The following is a 24087-nucleotide window of genomic DNA, read 5'->3' as shown; positions in this document are numbered from 1 at the left end:
TGTGATGTGCTTGTTTAATATGCTACCAGGGTGCGCACAGACATGGGGCCCCTTATGGAAGTGCTATGGAGTTCAAATTTAAAAAAAAAAAAAAAAAAGGTTTCATTGAACCCCCAAAAAGAAAAAGATAAAAAAATGTCTCTCTGTCTTTCTTTCTATAACATATATATATATATATTTACATTTATATATTTCTGGTGACTTGTCATTGCTTTGGAAAGAAATTGCAAACAGCTACCAGAATGCAGGATTCCTAAAAAAAAAATAGTGCCATCTACTTTAGAGCAGCAAAGTCCCCAGGGCCACATTTAGTAACACAGGCAGGGCCCAAATGTGCCGCTTCAGAGCGGCCGCAGAATTTCCCTTCTTCTTTGCACGGGGCCCATTGCAGAGAGGAGTGTTACAACAGCTGATACACACAGAGTTCCCTTTGCCGGGGGTGCAGAATGACTGGTATCCAGCAGAGGCGATGAGGCAGGCACCAGACGAAGCACAGGACTTGCGGTATAATATCCCTGCAAAAGAATTCATACATAACAGGTTACTGGAGCCATGGAGCTAACAATCCAAGCTGTATGTCCCACATCATTTGCCCCATGCCCTTGGTCATATTATCATTAACAATAGAAGTTGTTGGGATTTACACTGACTCTGCTGCCAAACCTGCCAACTCTCCTTGTTCATCTATCCCTATCTCCTTAGTCTATCCTATCATTAAGATGGGGTAATGTAATAATCCTTTAAAAACGACACCAGGTCAAGTAGCCTGTAGCAACCAGGTTGTGCTAGTTCAAAAGAAAGCATTTGATGGTTGCTATTGGTTACTAGACCTGGTGGAAACTCTACAACTTTGCTCAATGTAGAGCATTTACTACCCATATGAATTCCAGCCCTGTAGGAAAACTACAAAGACTGACCTCATGTTAAATATCCCCTGCTATAGTGGGCTCCCCTCAATATCAAACATTAAAGATGCAGTGCTTATAAACATGATATCTACCCTATGTCAGGCTAATTTTTGTATCCTTATTAAAGCTTTTATACTTTACTCATGATCTATTATTTTCTGATTGTTGTATTTGTATTGCATATATTTATGGTTTATAGGTTCAATACTGCAGTAAATGTTAATAAGCCTTTCAGAAAAACAGTAATTGATCCTGCAGTCCAGGGACACTGGATCTGGTCTTCCGGTTACAGTATATCAAAGCGTTCTGTCAGAGATTCTATATGATACTCATTATGAGCAGCAGTCCTGCCCTGCTTTATGGCTGAGATTCTAGCTATCTGTATAACACAGTATTCTGGCATAGTAACACAGATCTTATTTGATACCCAGATCTTTTATGAAAGATATGGCAACATCCTGAATTCAAACCCTAATTTGCATATGCAAGTTAGGGTAAGGAAAGCCTAAAAAGAAGCACGCACCTAGCAACTTAAACTTCCTTGTTTGTGTGACATGAAGTCACATGATTTTAAGGATTCAGATTCGGCCAGTCACTTAAAGGGGTCCTGTCATCGGAAAATATGTTTTTTTCAAAATGAATCAGTTAATACTCCAGCAGAATTCTGCACTGAAATCCATTTCTCAAAAGAGCTAACAGATTTTTTTATATTCAATTTTGAAATCTGACATGGGGCTAGACATTTTGTCAATTTCCCAGCTGCCCCTGGTCATGTGACTTGTGCCTGCACTTTAGGAGAGAAATGCTTTCTGGCAGGCTGCTGTTTTTCCTTCTCAATGTAACTGAATGTGTCTCAGTGGGACATGGGTTTTTACTATTGAGTGTTGTTCTTAGATCTAACAGGCAGCTGTTATCTTGTGTTAGGGAGCTGCTATCTGGTTACCTTCCCATTGTTCTTTTGTTTGGCTGCTGGGGGGGAAAAGGGAGGGGGTGATATCACTCCAACTTGCAGTACAGCAGTAAAGAGTGATTGAAGTTTATCAGAGCACAAGTCACATGACTTGGGGCAGCTGGGAAATTGACAATATGTCTAGTCCCATGTCAGATTTCAAAATTGAATATAAAAAAATCTGTTTGTTTTTTTGAGAAATGGATTTCAGTGCAGAATTCTGCTGGAGCAGCACTATTAACTGATTCATTTTGAAAAAAAAATGTTTTCCCATGACAGTATCCCTTTAAGCTTAATCCGAATCCTGCTGAATTCTTTATTCGGTGCATCCCTATAAAATATATTTTCTGTTCTCCACAACACATTGAAGAAACAGCAAGGGTTAACTGGGGGCATTAAAGGGGTAGGTCACCTTATAAATGACTTCTAGTATGATGTACACAGTGATATTGGAAGAAGATTTGCAATTAATCATCATTTTATAAGGCTTTGAATTTTTATTTTTTTATTTCTAGAGCACTCAGTCTTAGAACTATAAAAGCTCTCTGGTTGCTGGGCTTAGGTACCCTTGCGGCAGTTAGGAGTTAAGAATGGAATATAAATAGGAGAGAGCCCTGACTGAAATATAAGCAGAAAGAAAGAATGAGAATGACATTGAAGCTTTTCGGTCAGGGTGTTGCCAGGATCAGTGGCCTCTGCAAATAGAGAGAGACAAAAAAGAGGCGGAATAAGTAAAACAAACGACAGAATAAATAATGAGGACCAACTGAAATGTTACTTAGAGTGGGTCTGTCTATAAGACATTAGAGGTGAATTTCCACTCAATGCAGGAGAGAGCAGCTCATCTCACTGGCAGCATTATTTTACATGGGAAAGTGTATGATGGCACCGTCTGTTCCTGCTGCAGGAGCTTCAGAGGGGCACTTTATCAAACAGAAAGGTGTCTCCTCATACCTTGGAATGAGACAGATAAGATGCTTAGGGGAATGGGGACAGGAGCCGTGTTTAAATTACCCAGTTCCCTGTAGGATCAGGGCCCATTATCAAGTCTTTCTGGCATTACAAACATAAGTGGGTGCTGTGAAGTATTCCCACTGGTATTTCTGCCCCCAACTGTCTCTCACTGCTGAGCCGGCATTTAGCTGCCAATTCACAATAATTGTATTTGCCTAAAATTCAGCAGCTGTGCTCCCGCCTGACTTCAGGCTTGGTTGCCCGCTGATTCATTAACCTCCTGAAAATGTTGTCAGTGTGTGGCCATCATCTTTGGGCACTAAAGGCTTGTACAGGTGGCAGGAGAACAAGAATATCAGGGAAATGGGGGTGAATGGGAAGGAGCAGGTAGGTATGGAGCATGAAAACAATTTATTACATTATCCAGTTGGTCAGGAAACAGTATCAGCTATATCTGTTGGCCTTTGCCTCTACTGGCTGAAGCTCCTGGAAAAAAATAGCTACCAATTGTCACACATTGCCCAAATGATCTTCCAATAGACATCATCATGAGAGGAGAACGAATTATCTTGCCTGCCCTGCACGGATAGTCTCTAAGCAATTACTGAAGTGATCCAAAAGGTTCTCTAACCATTTACTGGTGTGACTTAGGAGAACCTTTTAACAGCTACTAAGGTGAGAAAGGAGGTTCTCTAACAAGCTATTGGGGTGAACCAGAAGTTATCCAACTATTGTGGTAAGTAAATCAGACATTTTCCATGGCCACCTGGATCAGATGTGAGCATGTGTTGTACAGGATTTCCATGAAATGCTACTTTCCATACACTTTCCCCCAGAAGATAAAGGAGGCTGTTATATCACCCACATGTAGCAGGAGACTCAAAGTCATTTTAGATGGTAAAAGAATAAAACTTCTTAAAAAATGAAAGTGGTTTAAAGTCGTTTGCACTGATAAAAGTTGTGTGTTTGCTTCAGAAACACTCAGCGTTGGACTGGCCCTCCAAGATACTGTATGTAACTGCTACAAGCCACCTGCAGCTTTCCCACAATGCAAAGCAATCTGCAACTCTTTCTTAGAAGGAGCCAGAAAAAATCAAAGCTGGAATACACAGACATCTCAAACTTTTGCCATGTAGAGGAGGGAAGAGAAGCAGGAGCTCTCATCAAGAAGCAGAAGTTGTTGGCCTAAAGATTGTGTAACTGTTAGTGAGGTAATGCTTTCATTGTATCCATTTTCCAACGTGCCGGCATCTCATTTTTGATGCCGGGGTCCGTTTTCGCAAATTTATTAGCCGGCAGCGAAACGCGGGTATTCGCTGCGAATTTGCGCCTGGCAAATAAATTCGCCCATCACGATCTGGCATGTCTGGGATAAATATGCTCACCCTTTTTAATGCAGAGATCTTGTAACTAGGTCTGGGGTTAATATGTTAATTAATATGTTTTTTTTCTGTATTACCCATTTTCTGCAGTGATCGTAGAGGCAGGATTAATATGCTCATTGCCCATTTTCTGCAGTGATCTTACTAATACCAATGTAAAATATCAGATGTTGAAATATGTATATCCCACTCCAAACCTTGTTGTATACAAAGTGAAGAAATAATTGCAGTGACCTTACTGGCAGGTCTGCCCATTACTAATTTTTTTCAGTGACCATACTGGCATGTCTAGGGTTAATATGCTCATTACCCATTTCTTACTGGCCTGTTATAGCCAAGGGTCGAAAGCTTCCCTTTTCATTATAGCTTTAGGGCCAAAAGCTTCACACTTATTTGTTGAAATATCCTGTTCATCCATGTATATAATATGGGGCAGCTAGGGAATGCACTTAATGGGTAAAGTTTTCTGGGCCAAGCTGACCAGGTGCCCTAGACAACCCAGCCAGCCACCGTGCTCGCACCCACACACACACACATGCACGCCCCCGTCTGCAAACTGTACCGGTTCTTTAAGAGGCACATTTCTAACCTTTTCTGCCTGCATGTGGCTTGGGTCGAATCTTCTCATATTTCTCAGTAATTGGAGTCGAACAGATACACATCTATAGCTCCATGTAAGCCAACCGGATTTCTGAATTTACTGGGGCTTGAATGAGTTTTGTGACGGAAAGATGTTAAACTGCAATTTAATGTGAAACTGTCAGCTCTGCGCAACCTTGTTCTAAACCCAGATTATCCCCCTGCAACTCAGACACCAACCAATTAGACTTCAAATTGCTACAGACATGAAACAAATGAAATACCAGAATACACTCCGCCAACTCTTACATCACCTTGATACACAGTCTCTTTCATGAAATAAGGGTTAAATATCAGATTTCTCTTGGAATATAACCCCAGGGATATTTTCTCGATCTGAAAGCAATATCAGTTAATGTCCCGTGCAAGGTGCAGTCTTTTGTTACTGTTCCTGCAATAAATGCCATTCTACTGATCATAATAAGAGAGAATTTGGTCCCAGGGGGCAAAGATTCTCCGGAATAACCTGAGTAAGTCCTGTCCTGCTTTATGGCTGAGATTCTAGCTATCTTTATAACAGAGCATTGTCACAGTGGCACAGATCCTATCTGATACCAGGCCTGGACTGGCAATCTGTGGGTTCTGGCAAATGTCTGATACCCATTGTAAGCAGCAGTCTTGCCCTCTTTTATAGCTGAGGATGTTTAAGAAATAATACATGAAGTTTGCTGGTGATCTCTCATGAATTTCTTTAGTTTACTCCAACCTTTGGCAAGGCTTTATACCTACACCACTTTCCCATTATGCATTTGCGTTAATCAGATTATGGTCGCATAATCTGTACCAAACACATACATATAACTTCCAATGGATTTTAGTTTTAGGATCTGGCAAATTTATCATTGTCCAGCTTAGTGGATTTTCCATAATTCTTTTTAAATAATAAATACTGCTTGGTAGCTGTTTCTGTGAAATCAAAGTCAGAAGCTGATGAGCTAAAAGACCTCCATATAGATGGTAAGTTCTGTTCCAAGAAATTTGGTAAAATCAAAACTGAATTTGAAAAAGCAATCAATATTTGGGGCTTTTGGCTGCAGCTCTGTACACCCCTTTGGGAGGTTCATTTCTATTTAAAAAACATTACATTCCCAGTTAAGTGATGAAAGTATTCTCCGCCGCACTGTCTGGACTCAGAGGCCAATTCCTTATTTAGAGAATGAACAACAACAAAAATGATTGTCCATATCCAGTGATGAATGAAAGTGACCCGACCACTCATCATGACTTGCTTCTAATAAAAGACGCCTTTATCATGTCCCTACTGGGGGCAGAAGTCTCCCAGCCCAAACGAGCCAGTACTTTACTGGTCACATAAGCTCCATTTATTATAAAAGAGCCACTGTTTATCCATATTTAATACACGTAATTCAGTTTATCTGTTGCTTGGCTTAAAGTATTGTGGGAAGGTGAAAGATTGGAAGCAATTTATTAATAAGAGAACATGCCCTGCGGGCCAGGCACTGCAATATATCCACAGTCAAGTTTATTGCCGAGTGAAAATTAATGACACATCCCATAAGTCTCCAATTCACTGGCAAGTTTGTTTATCAGCAGCTGCAGGCGCCGGTCCCCCCAAGCCCATCCAGGCTGGATCACTTAGAAGTGTAAATCACCAACCTCCATCAGCAGCAGCCATCAAATTGCTTTCACGCTTTGGAAAACTCTTTTCATTTGAGATCTTTGGTTTTTCGAATCATCGTCAGCTGAACTGATATCTAACAGCAGTTTTATCACCATAAGCACAACAAATTCTATCTCTGGGTTTAATTTACTGGAAAATAATACAGGGAAATAAAAAGCAGCAGGAAGGGAAAGAAGAGTATATTTCGGTAATGGAGAGTCACAGGAGTATGTATTTAAAACCAGGAATGGACAACCCTCGGCTTTATGCAGATCCAAGACGGTGGCTTTTTTTCCCTTTAAATAAGTGGATATGAAAAGCCTGAAGTCACCAGTGGTGATCTAGCACAAAGGTAATGGCTACCCTGTAGGAACGGGCCCTTCCCAGAGATCCAGGTATTGGAAACAAGGATTCTTCCTTTAGGACATACAGGAGGGCAAAAAATGTTCTGCTCAAGGGACTCTGGAAATGGGTAGACAAGATAAATAACTGATTCCAGGAAGAGTTTGGTGTGACACCACAGCATTGGATGGATAAACACACAGAAATGCAAAAACTAGGATTGTTTTCGCAACAATGCCTTTGTCAACAACAAATAAAACAATGACTGTGAATTACTGAGGCAAACTGTAGCACAGTAACACCTCAAGTAGCAGACCCACCATATTATCATTCTCTCTCTATAAATCAGTGGCACCACAACAGTTTGGGGGGGCAATCCTCACTATACTTAATCCATACTTTGCCGAGTAAAGTTACAGTGAATTACAGTGCCATCTTCCAGGCTCTTCAGCCAAACAGCAACTGAAGTTTAAATGGTCATAATCACTGCTGCCTATAACAGTTCACAACAAGGGGTGTCCAACTGTAGAACTGGAGCCCAAAAAGAGGAGACACCACCACTCTGTGGTGCTAGCAAGGTCCTTATACATTTGTGTTCCACAGGAAACCTTTGTATGTAAAAGACACCCACAATCCAGGAGGCCCTTTGTTGAGGAGGGTGACATTTATGGAAGCACCACACTAGAGGAGAGGTAGTTAATGGGGAAATGATCACTATATACTGTATAAATATATAAGGGGTAGTAGTGAAATAGAGAAAGTACAGAGAAGAGCAACCAAGCTGATAAAGAGAATGGAAGTGATCAGATATGGGAAAAGGCTGGCCAAGTTGTGTTTGGTTACACGGGGGAGTAGGCAGTTTAGGGGGCATTTGATTACTATATATACATATATAAGAGACAGTAATGAAATAGACAAAGTACAGAGAAGGGCTATTAAGCTGATAAAGGGAATAAAATGGCTCGGTTATGGAGCTGGCCAAATAGGGTTGGTCGCACCGGAGAAAATATATAAATATAGAAGTAAAAAAGTTAATAGTAAAGAAGAGAAAGGCATTTAAGAACCAAAAGTCTGTAGGGACAGAAGCTGCATTTAATGAATATAAACACTATAGTAAATCCAGAAGGCAAAGATAGATAATGAGGAGCACACTGCAACAGAGGCTGAGACTAAACCCAAAACGTTTTTTAAAAGTATATTAAGGTATATTAAAAGTATATTGATGGTAAAAAGATGCAGGTTGAGAGTGTTGCTCCTTTAAAAAATTAAACCGGTATGGTTGTAACAGATACAAAAAAGGCAAATGTGCTAAATCAGTTCTTTTCCTCGGTGCATGCAATAGAGGAGTAAGAGTTACCAGGCTCACTTCATAGCTGCACTCAGCTCAGCCCAGCCAGTAACGTAACTTGGTGGGGGCGGGCCCTGGTGCGGGCCGTGCAGATGGGACCGCCCCCACCCTCGTCTGCGCGATTTTTCTCTGCGCCTGCAGCCGACTGCAGCGCGCACGTTCTTCCAGGGGGGCCTTGCGGGCCCTGGCCCATTTGCACCCCCTGCTCCCCCGGTCGTTACGCCCCTGAGCCCAGCCCAGCTCAATCAAGTCAGTGGCTGACTTGGGATATGGTTCATAAAGCTTTAATAAAAATGAATGTGAACAAGGGCCAGATGACATACACCCCAGTGTAAATATTTGGAAGGGTTTTTTTTACAGTGAGAGCTGTGAAATTTTCTCCCTGAATCTATCGTACTGGCAGATATATTAGATGGCTTTAAGAATGGGTTGGATGTCTTTTTAGCAAGGGAAGGAATACAGGGTTAAGGAAGATAGCTCATAGTACAAGTTGATCATGGGACTGGTCCGATTGCCATCCTGGAGTCAGGAAAGGATTTTTTGTCCCTCTGAGGCAAATTGGAGAGGCTTCAAATATGGTTGTTTGCTTTCCTCTGGATCAGCTAGCAGTTAGGCAGGTTATATACACACTTACAAGGTTGAACTTGATAGAAGTGTGTCTTTTTTCAACCTGACTAACTATTTTACAATAATGACACTGTGATTCCTCCTGACATGCTGCCTGGATATATAGTAGTACAAGGACTACTCCTAAAATGTGCCCTGGATACATAGTAGCTCTGTGACTCCTCCTGAGATGCTCCTTGGATATACAATGACATTGTGACTCCTTGTGAGATGGTCCCTGGATACACAATGGCTCCTCATCAGATGGTCTCTACAGTGGACAGACAGGTAGATCATTCTGCAAATGTCACGCTCAATCTCTGGCTACATTATGGAGATGTCTTGGTTTAAATTATCGTGGGAGCTTAAGAATCAATGCCATGGGTATCTGTTTGTATCAGTAAGATTTAACACCCTTTTCTGTTACATGTATCTCACAGTTATGTGTCTGAGTAACACAATCATAAGAAAAGTATGTTGTATAGGCAAATGCCAATTATTGCTAGCAAACACTGACCTATTATGCATGTAAAATACATTATTAAACCCACATTCTTTTGTGAAAAGCCCTGTGGGAAGGATGAGATAATGAATTAGGTATGATTGTATAACCCCTGGTGTGATGCTCAGAATACAGCATTTATTAAGGAGGGGTTTATGTAAAGAGATTGCTTTATTCACACTTGATTTCAGCTGCTCTGTCCTGCAGTTATCTCTTTCCAGGCAGAGCAGGGAGTCATGCTTATGAATTTCAACTTAAACTTCCACTGAGAAGCTCTTAAATAAATGGCCGAACCCCAGGGAACAGATAATTGAGAAAACATCTAAAAAATGAAATTCATTTAAAGCTTTTGTTAATAGAAGGAAACATTTTGGATCAATCTCTTACAAACCGAATTCCGCCTTGCCAAGATCTCAATTCTCTGCTCAATATGAAATGTTAGAGGTTCTTGGATTATCACCATATTCATTTGAAATTACTGGAAATAGAAAGAACAAATGGGTTGAGGGAAATGAGTTGAAGAAACAAAAGGGTTCATAACAAAAAAATTTGGCACTCATGGATGCAGATTTACACCCATTAAAATGCCATAGGTGTGATCATACATAGGAGTAGCCTGAACCTCTTTTCCAGCGTATGCTACTTTAAAGGAGAAGGAAACCCCCTGGGCGCCGAATGTCACAAAGTTTTCCGATTTCGTGACATTCGGCGCATGCGCAGTAGATCCGTACCGGTAACTGTTCCTACTGCGCATGCGCCAGAAGACGCCGGTCAAAGCAGGAAGAAGACGCGCGTGGGAGAAGATGGCGACTGTGAACTCTGTGGACAGGACCTGCGCAGAGGGGTGAGTAACAAGTTAGGGGCATTTGCCCAGGGGGACAGGTAGGCCAGGGGGGAGGAGGGAGGGGGGAGGGGTTTTGCGCCCAGGGGGTTTCCTTCTCCTTTAAGGCACAAGGTGCAGTGCAATCAAGTGCAAGGGAGCCCTGTACTAACTTGCCTTGAACTGAGATCTGACTAATAATCCGTCCTCCATGTCCTGTATAACCCATTCTGTACTCTTGCGCTTTTATATGGTCACAGAACTCCTTTTTGACTTCTAATATCCTTATAATTTACAGCAGGGGCATATTGCTAATGAGGGCCGCTATTCAAAAAGGAATTCCGTTCTCAGTCTAAAAACTATAAGATGGTTAGTCTGATGTCAGTGGTAGGAATGCTTTTTGAAGGGGTATTAAGGTATAAGATACTTGATTTCATTCTAAATCACATTACAGTGCATTTGTTCCAGCATGGTTTTATGCATAACAGATCTTGCCTGATTAATTTAATTGCCTTTTATGAGGCGGTGAGCAGCCTGAACCTTGACTCTGGGATGTCACTGATGTGATCTATTTAATCTTTGCTAGAGCATTTGATTCAGTACCCCTCAGAAAGGTAATGGTTAAATTAAGGAATGTTGGCCTGGAACACAGTATTTGTACCTGGATAGAGAACTGGCTAAAAGATAGACTACAAAGAGTGGTGGTAAATGGAACATTTTCTAATTGGACCAGTGTTGTTAGTGAAGTACCGCAGGGCTCTGTACTAGGTCCGTTGCTTTTCAACTTGTTTATTAATGACCTGGAGGTGGGCATTGAAACTACTGTTTCTATTTTTACAGATGATACTAAATTGTGCAGAACTATAGGTTCCATGCAGGATGCTGCCACTTTGCAGAGTGATTTGTCTAAACTGGAAAACTGGGCAGCAAACTGGAAAATGATGTTCAATGTTGATAAATGCAAGGTTATGCACTTTGGCAAAAATAATATAAATGCAAGTTATACACTAAATGGCAGTGTGTTGGGAGTTTCCTTCACCGAGGAATGGGGGTTTTGTACAGTAGATAACAAGTTGTCTAATTACAGGCTGTGTCACTTTGTGGCTACTAAAGCAAATAAAGTACTGTTAAAAAAGGCATTAATTCAAGGGATGAAAACATAATTTTGCATGCAATTAAACTGGTTAGAGGGATGGTAGATTTAAATTATGAGGGTAGACTGTCAAGGTTGGGGTTGTTTTCTCTGGAAATGAAGACGCTTGCGAGGGGACATGATTACACTTTACAAGTACATTAGAGGACATTATAGACAAATGGCAGGGGACCTTTTTACCCATAAAGAGGATCACCGTACCAGAGGCCACCCCTTTAGACTAGAAGAAAAGAACTTTCATTTGAAGCAACGTAGGGGGTTCTTCACAGTGAGGACAGTGAGGTTGTGGAATGCACTGCCGGGTGATGTTGTGATGGCTGATTCAGTTAATGCCTTTAAGAATGGCTTGGATGATTTTTTGGACAGACAGAATATCAAAGGCTATTGTGATACTAAAATATTCAGTCAGGGCAGCTTTATCAAGGGTCGAATTTCGAGTTAAAAACAACCATGTTGAATTTTTTTAAAAAACGTAATTTTTTAAATTCGGGTGAATCGGATTGACCCCCAAACTTGAATCGAATTTGATTTTTCAGATGCCACCAAACAATTCCAAATTGATTTCAGGACATCCCCCATAGCCTAAAACAGCAATTCGCCAGGTTTAAAGTGGCAAATAGTCAAATTCAAATTCTTAAAGGGCCAGTTCATGATAAATTTTGAAATTCGAATAAGATTTTTTTTTTAAAAAAACCCAAATCAAATTTTAACTATTCCCTAGATGAATTACACTAAAATTAATTCGGAAATTCGAATTCAAAATTCAAAGTTTCAATTCGACCTTTGATAAATCTGCCCCTCAGTATAGATATTGGTATTTATAGATTCAATTTCTTACTGGCAGGGAAAATTCAGCAGGGGCCGTGAAAGTTATTGCTCAACATACAGGTAAGTACTGCAAGTGAACCAGTCTTCTCAAAATCTTAAACTGAGGAGAAAATCCACCATTCAATGGGCAATGATCCCAGTACGGGCAAAGGCAGTAATTGTGTGAGTGGTCCACTAAAAGCCCTATATTAAAACCAATGGGAATCTGTGTTGCCACAAGATCTGACCTAGAAACCTTGACTTAAAGAAAACAGGCCAAGGGCAATGACTACACATCACTCATATAATCTCTGTGCAACTACACCAGATTCAACTAAAAACTGTTACAGTATTGTATCAGGTGCAGCTCTTGCTTCCAAATATGAGGACTTTCAGCATTTTTCATTCTTTATATCAGTGATTTTTCTCTCTTTCCACTGAGTGGAGAATTTTTTCCATGCTCCATTTCTGTGCTTGATTGTCATAAAACAATACTAATGAAAGAAGGCGATCAGCCTTTGAGAAGACATCCTAAAGGCCCACCGCAGTGTTTTAGGGTAACAGCTTCCAGCAACTCTTGGGGGCAAATTCATCAAGGGTCGAATTTCGAGGGGTTAAATCCCTCGAAAATTCGACTGGGGAATAGAATCGAATAGAATCGAATAGGCAATTTGGGCGAATTTACGCGCTGGCGAATAGTCGAATTGGCGAATATTCGCCAGGCGAATAGGATTTCCATTCGATAGAATGCCTTTTTATTCGATCAAAAACTTGGAAAACAAGCCTATGGGACTTTCCCATAGGCTTTTAAAGCAATTCGGTAGGTTTTAGGTGGCGAAGTAGGCAGTCGAAGTATTTTTAAAAGAGACAGTACTTCGACTATCGAATGGGCGAATAGTCGCAGCGTTTTTGTGCTCGATCTAGTACTTCGACTATCGAATGGCGAATAGTCGCAGCGTTTTTGCGCTCGATCTATTCGAATCATTCTACTCAGGCGAATTTACGCCAATTCGATAGTCGAGGAGCACAAAAATTCGAAGTTTATTTACTTCGAATCCTTCACTCGAAGTTAGTGAATCGGCCCCTTGATGTTATTTAATAGCAATCGCCAGGGCTGACACACATGGAACAGTAACAGATGGACCTCGACTGGAAAAAGAAACACATTTCTGTTGCAAAATTGTTTTTAAATGTAATTTGTAAATGTAATTTCTGTTTTTGCTATGATACTCCCTGGGGATCTAAATACTTTTGCAGAGCACTGCAGAAACGATGCTGTCACTCTGAGGGAATACTATTGTGCTTTTCTACAAAATATTGTTTGGCTATTAAATGGCAACTACAGCACCAACGCTATGCTTTTATTACTTTAATTGCACAAGGCTGTATTGAACAACCCAAGAACAGAAACCCTGAGACTTGCACAATAGGGGCCTCCATGAAACCACCACTTACCTACCAGTGTGTCTTAAAGGGGTTGTTCAACCTTCAAACACATTTTTCATTTCAGTTGGTTTCAGATATTTCTCCAGAAAAAAAAATGCTTTTTCCAATTACTTTCTATTTTCTATTTGTGACTGTTTTTCTAATAGTGAAGATTAAAGTTCAATTTTTAACCTTCTAAAGAGGCTCTGATGGGGGGGGGGGGGGGTCGGCAACTCTTTAACTGTTCTAAATTGATCCATTTGTTATCTTTGTCCCTGCTGAGCAGAATTCATGAGTTTCATTAAAGGCAGCTGTTAGAATTGATACAATAGTTGCTGATATCCCACAGATGCTGCTGAGAAATGTATCAACTAATTGCATCAACTAAATGTAAATTGTAACAGTTCAGATGCTCCTGGATGACTGAGCTGCCAGACTGAAACACCAGGGACGGGAACATTAAACTTCAATTTTGGAAAAGCTGTAAAAAATAAAAAATGTAAAGCAATTAAAAAAGTCTTTTTTAGGGTGAACAATCTGAAAACAACTGAACAACCATTTAGGATCTACATGCCAGTACTGCCTCCTTGCTTCAAAGAATGGAGTATAGGGATTTTAACCCCTGTCTGCACAGCCCTTTAGCCATTTCCATGGGCAACTCAGGAACTGCTTTTCAACCCCATTCACAAGTGATAATAAACAGACAGTGGCAGGAAAGGACTGGGTGGCTGTTGAAAGCAGCAAAGGACTTCCAGGAAAAGCAGGAATGATCTGGAAAAAGTCTGAGTTTAGCGTCTGGCTCAAAAAACTCATCACCAAAGGGCCCTTATCTACAACTCTCCAGAGAGGCCTCCATGAAAAGTGATGACCCCTCTAAATGGAACCAGAAGTTGAGGCCAAAACCACACAGAGAGAAGATACACTGCCAAACAAACTGCAAGACACACAGGATTTCCCTAAGATCTCCAGTGAGCCAACCTCTAATCCTGATTTTATATAGACTTTGTTAAACAGCCGTCTATTCCATACCTTGTCTTAGTTAGCCAGGTCTGTGTCTCCTCAGTTCCAACTTATTGCTCAGCCATGTTAGATACCCACAACGTTATTTTACAAGCTGAACGAAAGATTGTTGGTTAGGATTAGTTAGTTAGCTGGTTAGTTATATTACCAGTACTGGTATTTATCCAGAAAGCTCAGGACCTGGGGTTTTCCGGACAACAGATGTTTTCTGTATTTTGGATCTTCATACCTTAAAGGGATCCCGTCATCGGAAAACATGTTTTTTTCAAAACACATCAGTTAATAGTGCTACTCCAGCAGAATTCTGCACTGAAATCCATTTCTCAAAAGAGCAAACAGATTTTTTTATATTCAATTTTGAAATCTGACATGGGGCTAGACATTTTGTCAATTTCCCAGCTGCCCCATGTCATGTGACTTGTGCCTGCACTTTAGGAGAGAAATGCTTTCTGGCAGGCTGCTGCTTTTCCTTCTCAATGTAACTGAATGTGTCTCAGTGAGACATGGGTTTTTACTATTGAGTGTTGTTCTTAGATCTATCAGGGAGCTGTTATCTTGTGTTAGGGAGCTGCTATCTGGTTACCTTCCCATTGTTCTTCTGTTTGGCTGCTGCTGGGGAAAAGGGAGTGGAGTGATATCACTCCAACTTGCAGTACAGCAGTAAAGAGTGATTGAAGTTTATCAGAGCACAAGTCACATGACTTGGGGCAGATGGGAAATTGACAATATGTCTAGCCCCATGTCAGATTTCAAAATTGAATATAAAAAAATCTGTTTGCTCTTTTGAGAAATGGATTTCAGTGCAGAATTCTGCTGAAGCGCCACTATTAACTGATGCATTTTGAAAAAAAATGTTTTCCCCATGACAGTATCCCTTTAAGTCTACTAAAAAAAATCATGTAAACACGAAATAAACCCAGCAGGCTTGTTTTGCTTTCAATAAGAATTGATTATATCTTAGTTTGAATCAAGAACAAAGAATGGTTTTATTATTACAGAGAAAAAGGAAATAATTTGTAAAAATTTGCATTATTTAGATGAAATGGAGAACATGGGAGACTTTCTGGGTAATGGGTTTCTGTATAACGGATCCCATACCTGTACCATTAAATAAAGAACCCCATGTATAGCCAGAGCCCAGCAGAATTCAGAACACAGCTTGATTATTTGACCAGTCTCTGCTTGGATTGTGTAATGAAGTCTCCATAGTCCCAATACCACAGGAGAATACAGGAATAAAGGGCATAAGTGGCAAGTCTACAATTGTGAAGGAGATATGGTCTATAATTAGAAGTCGTTCATCAATAACAGGCACTTAAAGAAGTACAGCCAGATCCAGCTTAGGAAAGGTGTCCATGAAATTGCCTGCAGCCCCAGGTTTTAGAGCCTACTGGATATGAAAGTCAACATACCTAGATTACTTGTTGTTTCCATTAGTACTAATCGCTAATGATATGCCTATTTTGGTAGAAACCTTGTTTAAACCCTACCAACTTGTTCTACAAAATGGACAGGATGAACATTCAAAAACCATAATTGTCCTTCAAAGGGGCACTATACCCCCATGTGCAACTGCTGATCCTTAACCCACCTTGTGCAACATGAGTGCAATGAATATATATTGTGATGAACATATGGTCTGTCTCTTTATCTAAACAGTGCAAACAGACAAACTAAGGGGTATATTTAGCAAAGAGTGAAGTTAGAGATCACCACAGTCTACTAGCGTGAAATACCGCATCTTTCTATTCATTTCTATGGGATTTCTAAAGGCATATTTATCAAAGGGTGAACTTTCACTTCCCCCTTTGATAAATATGCCTTTGAAAATCCCATAGAAATCAATGGAGGGAGGCGGTATTTCACTCTAGCGGACTGTGGTGATCTCTTAACTTCACTCTTTGATAAATATACCCCCAAAACTCTTCCATGTTTGGTCCTTGCAATGTATATATAATTAGATTGCCAGTATAAAATATTCTCTGTTTCACCCTTTGTTGTGAATGTTTTGTTATGCAGTGGGTAATCTGTGCATTTGGAATGTAATTATCAAGGACTGCTGAAAATTCTGAGCTTTCCATACTCATAATTCTGATATAAAATAACATATCACATTTGTGAAATCTGTTCTCGATTATCCATAGTTTGCAGCAATATATATTCACTTCCCACCCTGAATGGCACCTTGCTTGCTATAATTGGTGTATGTGCGAAACATGAACACAGAGAACATTTTCCGTGAATTCACATGCTGATCTGCTAAGGCTTTTACTGCCCCTTATATACTGATTAATCCATAGTCTACAGGACGGCGGAGAAGATCGATTATGCTTCTGATTCACATCATCAACCTTATCTCAACACAAAGCTTTTCCATTTGCAGAAGCTTTCAGGGGGTTATCACACTCTGCTCCGAGACACAGGCACATTTTAGGTGGGAATTGGCGAATACATAAACATAAAATAATAGCTTTTCTCCCAAATCTATTGAAGAGTAAAACTCTAATTACAGGATTGTGCTGTCAATCGGATTAATTTCTACAACCTTTATTAAGTTCAGCAACCTCTGCTGAAGAAGTGTCAGAAATTCAAATCAATATCACTGGGTTCCATAGCAAACTCCTGACAGGCAGGATGGAGAATGGAAGCCAGGGAGATGGCACTACTTTCTAAGGGGGAAACTCCCATTGCTTTATAAGTGCAGGGGTAGAACAATACTGGGGGCAGGAGAAGGATGGGTACAAAGAGGAGGACTGTTGTAGTTGTAGGAAATCCTTTGTATCTAAGGGATTGAGTAAAACATCTGTGGCTGAGGAAGTACCTTCATGTGACATTTGTTGGCAGGACTTTGTGCAAAATAAGATGTCTGGGTTAATTTGAGGGATGGAGTCCTCGTGGTCTCCAGGCTAGAGGACACTAACTCAGGTCTGAGATGCCTGTTTGAGTAAGATGTGCCCTTTCTCCTGGCACTGAAATCCAAAAGATGAAGATGTACAGAGCAAGAGGCAGGGAGGAAGCCCCAGCATACAAATGCATCTCATTGTTTAAGGTAAATGACGCAGAGATTTGGCAGAATGGAGGATTAAATCACAGCTACATCTACATTAGTGTGTGACTTTGTTCAGATTCTTGCTCCAGGGCATGTAGGAGGCAGCAAGAACTGTGTCCCCATTAGTCTTACTAGGCTTAACAATTACCCCCCAGTTGACCTGTTCCAAAAAATAAATAAATAAAAAAGAACCGAATGTTTCCTCTTGCCACGCACAATCCCTGATCTCGGGAGCAGCTGTTTAACTTTCATTGTGAGTAAAAGCAACGAGCGGAGAGAGCACAGGCAGCAGAGAACATTTCACAGAGTCACCCAACGGCCTCGCCACTGGGGAAGGGATTCAATTCCGACTCACACTTTTTATCCCTGAAGTTTTCTGATTGAGGTCATTATTACCTTGGGCTGTACAGATGCCAAGGTTGACAGTATATAAAACTGCAATGTATTTCGTGACAGGAGAATTTTCCATCGGAAATGAAATTATCTTTAAGATAAAGGCAGTTCTTATTAGCGTGAGAGAGATAGAGAAAGAGCCGGGCACATTTAGTTACAAGTGGAGAAGAGCATAACTAGAGTACTTTCCAGTTATTAATACATAATATGCAATGTGTCTAGGTCTGCCTTCTGGAATGGCAGCCAACTGGAAAGAAATACAGGAGGAGGCAAAAGAAAGGGGGACCTGTTTGGCCTAATGGGTGGTTATGGAGTGGGGTTTCCAAGTGCCCCATAATAGATTTCATTCAAGGGAATCCAGAATGACCCCAAACACTTCCTTTAAAGAAACATTTTTTTTTAAAAAAACCCACAGCTAAGGATAAGGGCACACCTGGAGATTCCGGGAGTCATCCAGTGACTAATCGCTTCTTCTTTGGGGGGACTAATCTCCCCGAACTCCTACCTCTTGTTTTCCTCCTGCTTCAATGATATAACGCCTGCGGCAATGCACTCCCGGCGCTTCGATTTCAGAAGTCGCCCAAAGTTTCCTCACAAGTAAACTTTGGATGACTTCGGAAATCGAAGTCACCGAAGCAGTTCGGGAGATTAGACACCCCAAAGAAGAGGTGATTAGTCGCCAGGTGTGCCCTTGCCCTAAAGAAAAGACGTGATCTGCTCTGTGCGAGATGTGATTTGATGCAACGGGTCCATACACAGATAGCACCATTCAACCAATCACAGACCTATCTAAACACAGCATTTTATAAGCTGCAGCCTTAGCATATTTAGTCTGCAACCTTATCCTAAATGGCTTAGCAAATGTTTATAATGGCTCAACATTTCACTAACTGCCACAAGAAGGAAGAGCTTATTTTTATTTTTATATTTAACTATGGTTTGTGTTGATCTTTTTAACCATTGGAGATACAGCTTTAAAACTATAAATGAGGAGGGAGAGGCCATGAAACAAAGAATGAGAGCAAAGAAAAAGAAATAGCAAAATCGAGAGGGAAATAGAGGTGATAAAATAGACGTAAATGTTAAAGAATGGGCCTTTGCTCTTATGTCAGAACACCAGCAGGAGAATAAATATGAAGGCGTTACTGCGCGAGCAAATGCAGTGGCGAAATCCAATATCCATGTGTACTTCACAAGTGTATTGCTCCATGCCCCCCCCCCCCAGTGGGGCAATGAAATCCCAATCTATCCCTTCTCAGCTACCATCACAACTGAAATGACTGAAGTAGGTGCAGGTGGTAAACTGGCACATTATTATATGAACAGATTAAAAAGACAAGTAGGCATGAGCACTTTTGGGGGGATGTACTATGCCTCGTTACCCCCTTTGTGAATGTTAGCGACCATTTTTGACTAATTAAAGACCTCATTGACTTCCTCTCAAAGTTTGCAACCAAATTGCTTTTGCGAACGTTCACAGTGTATGTAATAAAATTTCCCAATCGCAAAACATTTTTTGCGACAAAATATTTAACTAAACTCCAGAGCGGGTTGTTAAAGGTTCACAATACGCAATTAAGATTTGCAATGCAACAGATGTTGTGATTTTTATGCACAAAAAATTGCTCTATGCGAATTTTATTACATTTCCCCCTTTGTGTTTTAGTAGCACAATTCTCCCCCCATTTTTGCCCCCAGTATTTGCAATCATGTGCAATTTCTCTCAGTGAGTAAATCTAGATACATCAGCACTTACTGTTTGTCAATCCAGTGCCATGTACCATATTATTTGCCTGATAATTTAACCCCCTGGGCTCCAGTTGATTGGATTCTAAGGTTTATACATTATGGAAATTAGTATGGCACCTTACACACCATTGACTATATCCAGCGTTGCACTTACACCTGTCTGCACATGCCCTTTGCTCTGAACTTCAAAACAGCAGTGACCCTTCAGAAACCTCCAAGCTCTGGTTCTTAGTCTCTTACTGCTTCTACTTTTTATTTCCAGCCTAGCTGCCAGTTCCTCATAAATACCAGTATGAAATGTACAAGTTTTGCCCTAATGACCTTCAGAGTCCAGCCCAAGTGGACAACCACTGAATATAAGAACAGACTGAAAGGCACCCAGAGCTCACCCACATCACCAACCCGCCCCCACCACAATTCATTCTTCTACTACAGTATATCATATTCCCTACTAAAAGGACTGGGAGAAACCTAACCTAATCTAGAAATGGATCATTGCCACCAACCTACCCCAACTCTCCTTACCGTGACTGTTCTCCATAACCTCCTTCTGACAAGTGTCCTGGACATTGACTGTGCAGTTGACAATGAATTCTGGGGAAGAGCAGTCATCCAACTGGAATTCTTCACACTGGTAGCACTGGATCTGAAGTGCAAATCCTGCAGGAAAGTGAGAGATTAGGGCTCAGGGGTTTTTACATTGGTCAGGGGCAATAATTATTGCTGAAAGGGAAGAAATCAACAATCGCTAGGGAGCAATGGAATGAAAAGAGCATGAGAAAAGGTAAGAAGCACATGGGAAGAGGTCAGTGCTGTATTCTGTGCACAATGCCACTGACTCCTCTAAACACCTTTTCCCGCTGCAACAATACTGAAGAGCTGTTCCTGTGGAATAATAAAATACTGCCTTGCACCCCCTGGTTTTGTCCTATGCCCCTAAGTTTCAGACTATGGTTCTCAGTGGCCACCTTATTTATATAAAACTCTACCACATAAAGCCAGCCTTGCAATGCCATCCGCTGTGACTCATACACCATGTGGCACTAACACACACCATGTGGCACTAACACGCACACCCTTTAGAATATTTAGTGATTTTTACTGGAGAGAAACATTTGCAAATCACGATACATATATTTTTACTCCACACTTACTGCGAATTCTCTTTCCTTCACATCTGATTGGGTGCTCAGCTCTCATACTAAAACTAAGAAAATTCAATATCAGTGTATGAATAACAATTTCTCCTATTCCCTTGATAATAAAGAACAGTGGTACCCCTCTTCTAAACCAAAAGTGCCCAAAATCCAGGACTGTACCCAAAACTGACTCACTCAACTCAGTCCACTTTATTGTGTTTCCATCATTTCCCTATAATAAATGACTGTACCCCAAATTGTCTTTCATCCCCAGCAGCACTCATGATCCATTGTTTGGCCCAATCTGGCTGTACCCCATCCTGTCAACTGTATTACCTCTCTAACATCTCCCATAATCCATTACAATACTAAATGTGCTGTACCCCATAATACCACTGTATTTCATCAACAGTCATAACTGTAACTGAAGTGACATCCCCCATAATACATTACTGTCCCCTAGATTGATTGCACATAAATCCCACAGTATTCCATCTCAACATACCCAATAATAGATCCAAATATAGTGATGAACTTCAATAATACGCAGTGGTGCAAAAAGGTGCTGTTTATTTAAACACTACATGTTTCGCACATGACAAAGAGCTACGCTCGAAACATGTAGTGTTTAAATAAACAGCACCTTTTTGCAGCAACCCACTGCGTATTATTGAAGTTCATCACTACCACTATATTTTGATTAATCTGCTTCATTGGACGGAAGTATTTGTGATTGAACCGAGACGTTGAATCCTACACTCTATTGGATACCCAATAATAGATCATTGTATCCCCAAACTGGTTGTTCCTGTATCCAAGTCAGTGTATTCAATTTACATCATGCCCCATAATCAATCACTATGCGCCAAAGTGGAAAGGGGTGTAAGTAGCAAGAGGGAATGAGGAACAGTGCTGATGGGGTGATAGGCCCTAGGGTTACAAAGGGGAAACAGTTAAAAGAGAGAAAGATGCTAGTAAGGATAATAGCAGATGGGAAAACAGCAGTTGGGTACAGACTGGAATAAGTGGGATAATAAGGAATAAAACAGATAATGTAATATACACAGACAGAGGGAAGACAGAGAAAACTTAAACAGACTAATGAGCAGGGGTGCAGTTAGCAGAGGGGCTCCTTTCAGAAATAGTGTAAAAAAGCTGCACCTTTATACTAATACTTCACACCTGCCTATAAATTCTAGGTGGGATTTGAAGAAGGAGCCCTCATGTTCCAACATACTGTGTTTATCAAAACAAAACCAATAGTATGGGCTGCTAAGAGTTGCTGCAAAGTCTCGCAGGGCACACAGATGATTCTCCAGTATATAAGGAAAAAGAACTGTGTGCAAGTGTGAAGTGGACGCTCCCTACTGATGTGTTTATTGTGGCTGTTATGGGTTGAAATGGAAGGGGGAACTTAACTAAGTTGTACACTGGGTGCTTTAACTAATGGAACAGAGACAAACTCAATGATCAGAGAGGGGTGCAATAGATAAGTGTCAGAATGAAAAATACAGAGAGAAAAAGAAGAGACAAGATGAGGCCACATAAGGAAATAGAAGCTGAAAGAAAATGAGACAGAGAGTAGGCTGAATGTGTGAAGAAAAGTATCTTGGATATAGAAATAAGAGATGTGGGGAGATGGGGAGAGAGAGGGAAAGGGGCAGACAGAGAGAGAAATGAAAGGAGAAGATGATGTAAATGTGTGGGGGAGAAATAGGAGACAGAAATTTTACAGAAGGGTCAAGAGAAACAGAAAGAAGGAAAGAGAAAACAATGAGAGACATGGGAGAGAAGGGAAAGAAGGAAAGAGGGAAAGATATAGTAAAAGAGAGGGAGATATGATACATAAGAGGCAATAGAAATACCGGAGAAAAGAGAGAGAGAGAAATAAATGAGAGAAAGTAACCAAAGGATAGTCGGAAAGAGACCGAGGGGGATCGGGAGGGAGATGAACTGGGAAAATGATAATGAGAAGACGGCGCCCAGGAGAGTGAGCTGAAAGAGAGCGAAAGGGAAGAGACATCAGGCAGTAAGTGAGGGAGTTGCGGGGAGACACAGGTGGGTGAGAGGGAGACAGTGGGGAGAGAGGGGCAGGAGTAGATGGGTCGGAGGGGTCGGGAGACACTATGTAGGGGAGCACAGGAGGGACTGGAGATGAGACTCAGGGGAGAGAGGTTTGGGGGGGGGTCTGGCACAGATGGGGAGTGAGGGTTGTGGCAGAAGGAGCACCTGGTACCTGCGCCCATCAGGAGTCCCCAGCAGACAGCTGCCCACAAGAGCGGCACAAACATCCTGTCCAGCGGCTACTGAGCCATCCTGAGCCCCCCGAGCCCCCTGATCCTTCCCGAAGTCTCTGCGCTCTGAGTCTCTCCTGTCCCTACAGCGCCCAGACTCCGCCCCCAGGAGCGTCACTGGGCGATAGGAGGATCCTTACCACCCCCCAAAATCTTCTGTCTCTGTTCATACCCCCCACCTACACATCTCCCCTGCAGCCTCATAACGTAACGTGCATCTTCCCCCACATCGTCTCTTCGACCTAATCTGAAATCCTGCTCCCCGTCTCCCATTCACTTAATCCCCTCAACCTGCCCCATATCAAACAAGCTCCCCCTTAAGACCTGCTCTCTCTATAACCGCACCCCAAATCTCTCTGCTGGTCTGAAATGTAATAGACTAGTAAATAACAAGGAGCTGCTTTAAACCTTGTCTTTAGTGGCTTCTAATGATTCACCCAATTTCCCTTCTCCCCACAGAGTACAATGACTCTCATGAAAGTTTTTTGGAGGTTTCCAGGTAAGCGAGTGGGCCAATTAAATTTAGGAATGGGAATAGAAAACCATGTAAAGAAGTGGTATGCAGGTATGAGAGCAGTGGGCCAATTAAATGCAGATATGAGAGTGGGCCAATTAAATGCAGGCATGAGAGTGGGCCAATCCAATGCAGGTATGAGAGTGTGCCAATTAAATGCAGGTATGAGAGTGGGCTATTTAAATGCAGGTATGAGAGTGGGCCAATTAAATGCAGGTATGAGAGTGGGCCAATCCAATGCAGGTATGAGAGTGTGCCAATTAAATGCAGGTATGAGAGTGGGCCAATTAAATGCAGGTATGAGAGTGGGCAAATGAAATGCAGGTATGAGAGTTGGCCAATGAAATGCAGGAATGGGAATATAAAACCAGGTAAAGAAGTGGTATGCGGGTATGGCAGTGGGGAAAAAATCTTTATAAGGCAGTGGGCCAATAGAATACAAGTATAGCTGTGGAAAGGGAATATAAAACCCA

General features: G+C 41.3%; 1 protein-coding gene across 1 annotated transcript; it reads right to left on the bottom strand.

The window, feature by feature from the left end:
* Window positions 1-2: 2 nt before the first annotated feature.
* Window positions 3-23195, bottom strand: lypd1.S (LY6/PLAUR domain containing 1 S homeolog). Its single transcript, XM_018238630.2, has 4 exons — window positions 23043-23195; window positions 20822-20874; window positions 20193-20327; window positions 3-515 (listed from the first exon to the last, which is right to left on the bottom strand). The coding sequence occupies exons 2-4, from the start codon at window positions 20865-20867 to the stop codon at window positions 280-282; spliced, it is 417 nt and encodes a 138-aa protein (XP_018094119.1). The 5' UTR covers window positions 20868-20874; window positions 23043-23195; the 3' UTR covers window positions 3-279.
* Window positions 23196-24087: the final 892 nt, after the last annotated feature.

Source organism: Xenopus laevis, chromosome 9_10S (assembly GCF_017654675.1).
Source record: "Xenopus laevis strain J_2021 chromosome 9_10S, Xenopus_laevis_v10.1, whole genome shotgun sequence".
In the NCBI taxonomy this organism is placed as follows: domain Eukaryota; kingdom Metazoa; phylum Chordata; class Amphibia; order Anura; family Pipidae; genus Xenopus; species Xenopus laevis.
The sequence above is the reverse complement of the archived record's forward strand: the minus strand, read 5'-3'. Positions and strand labels throughout refer to the sequence as shown.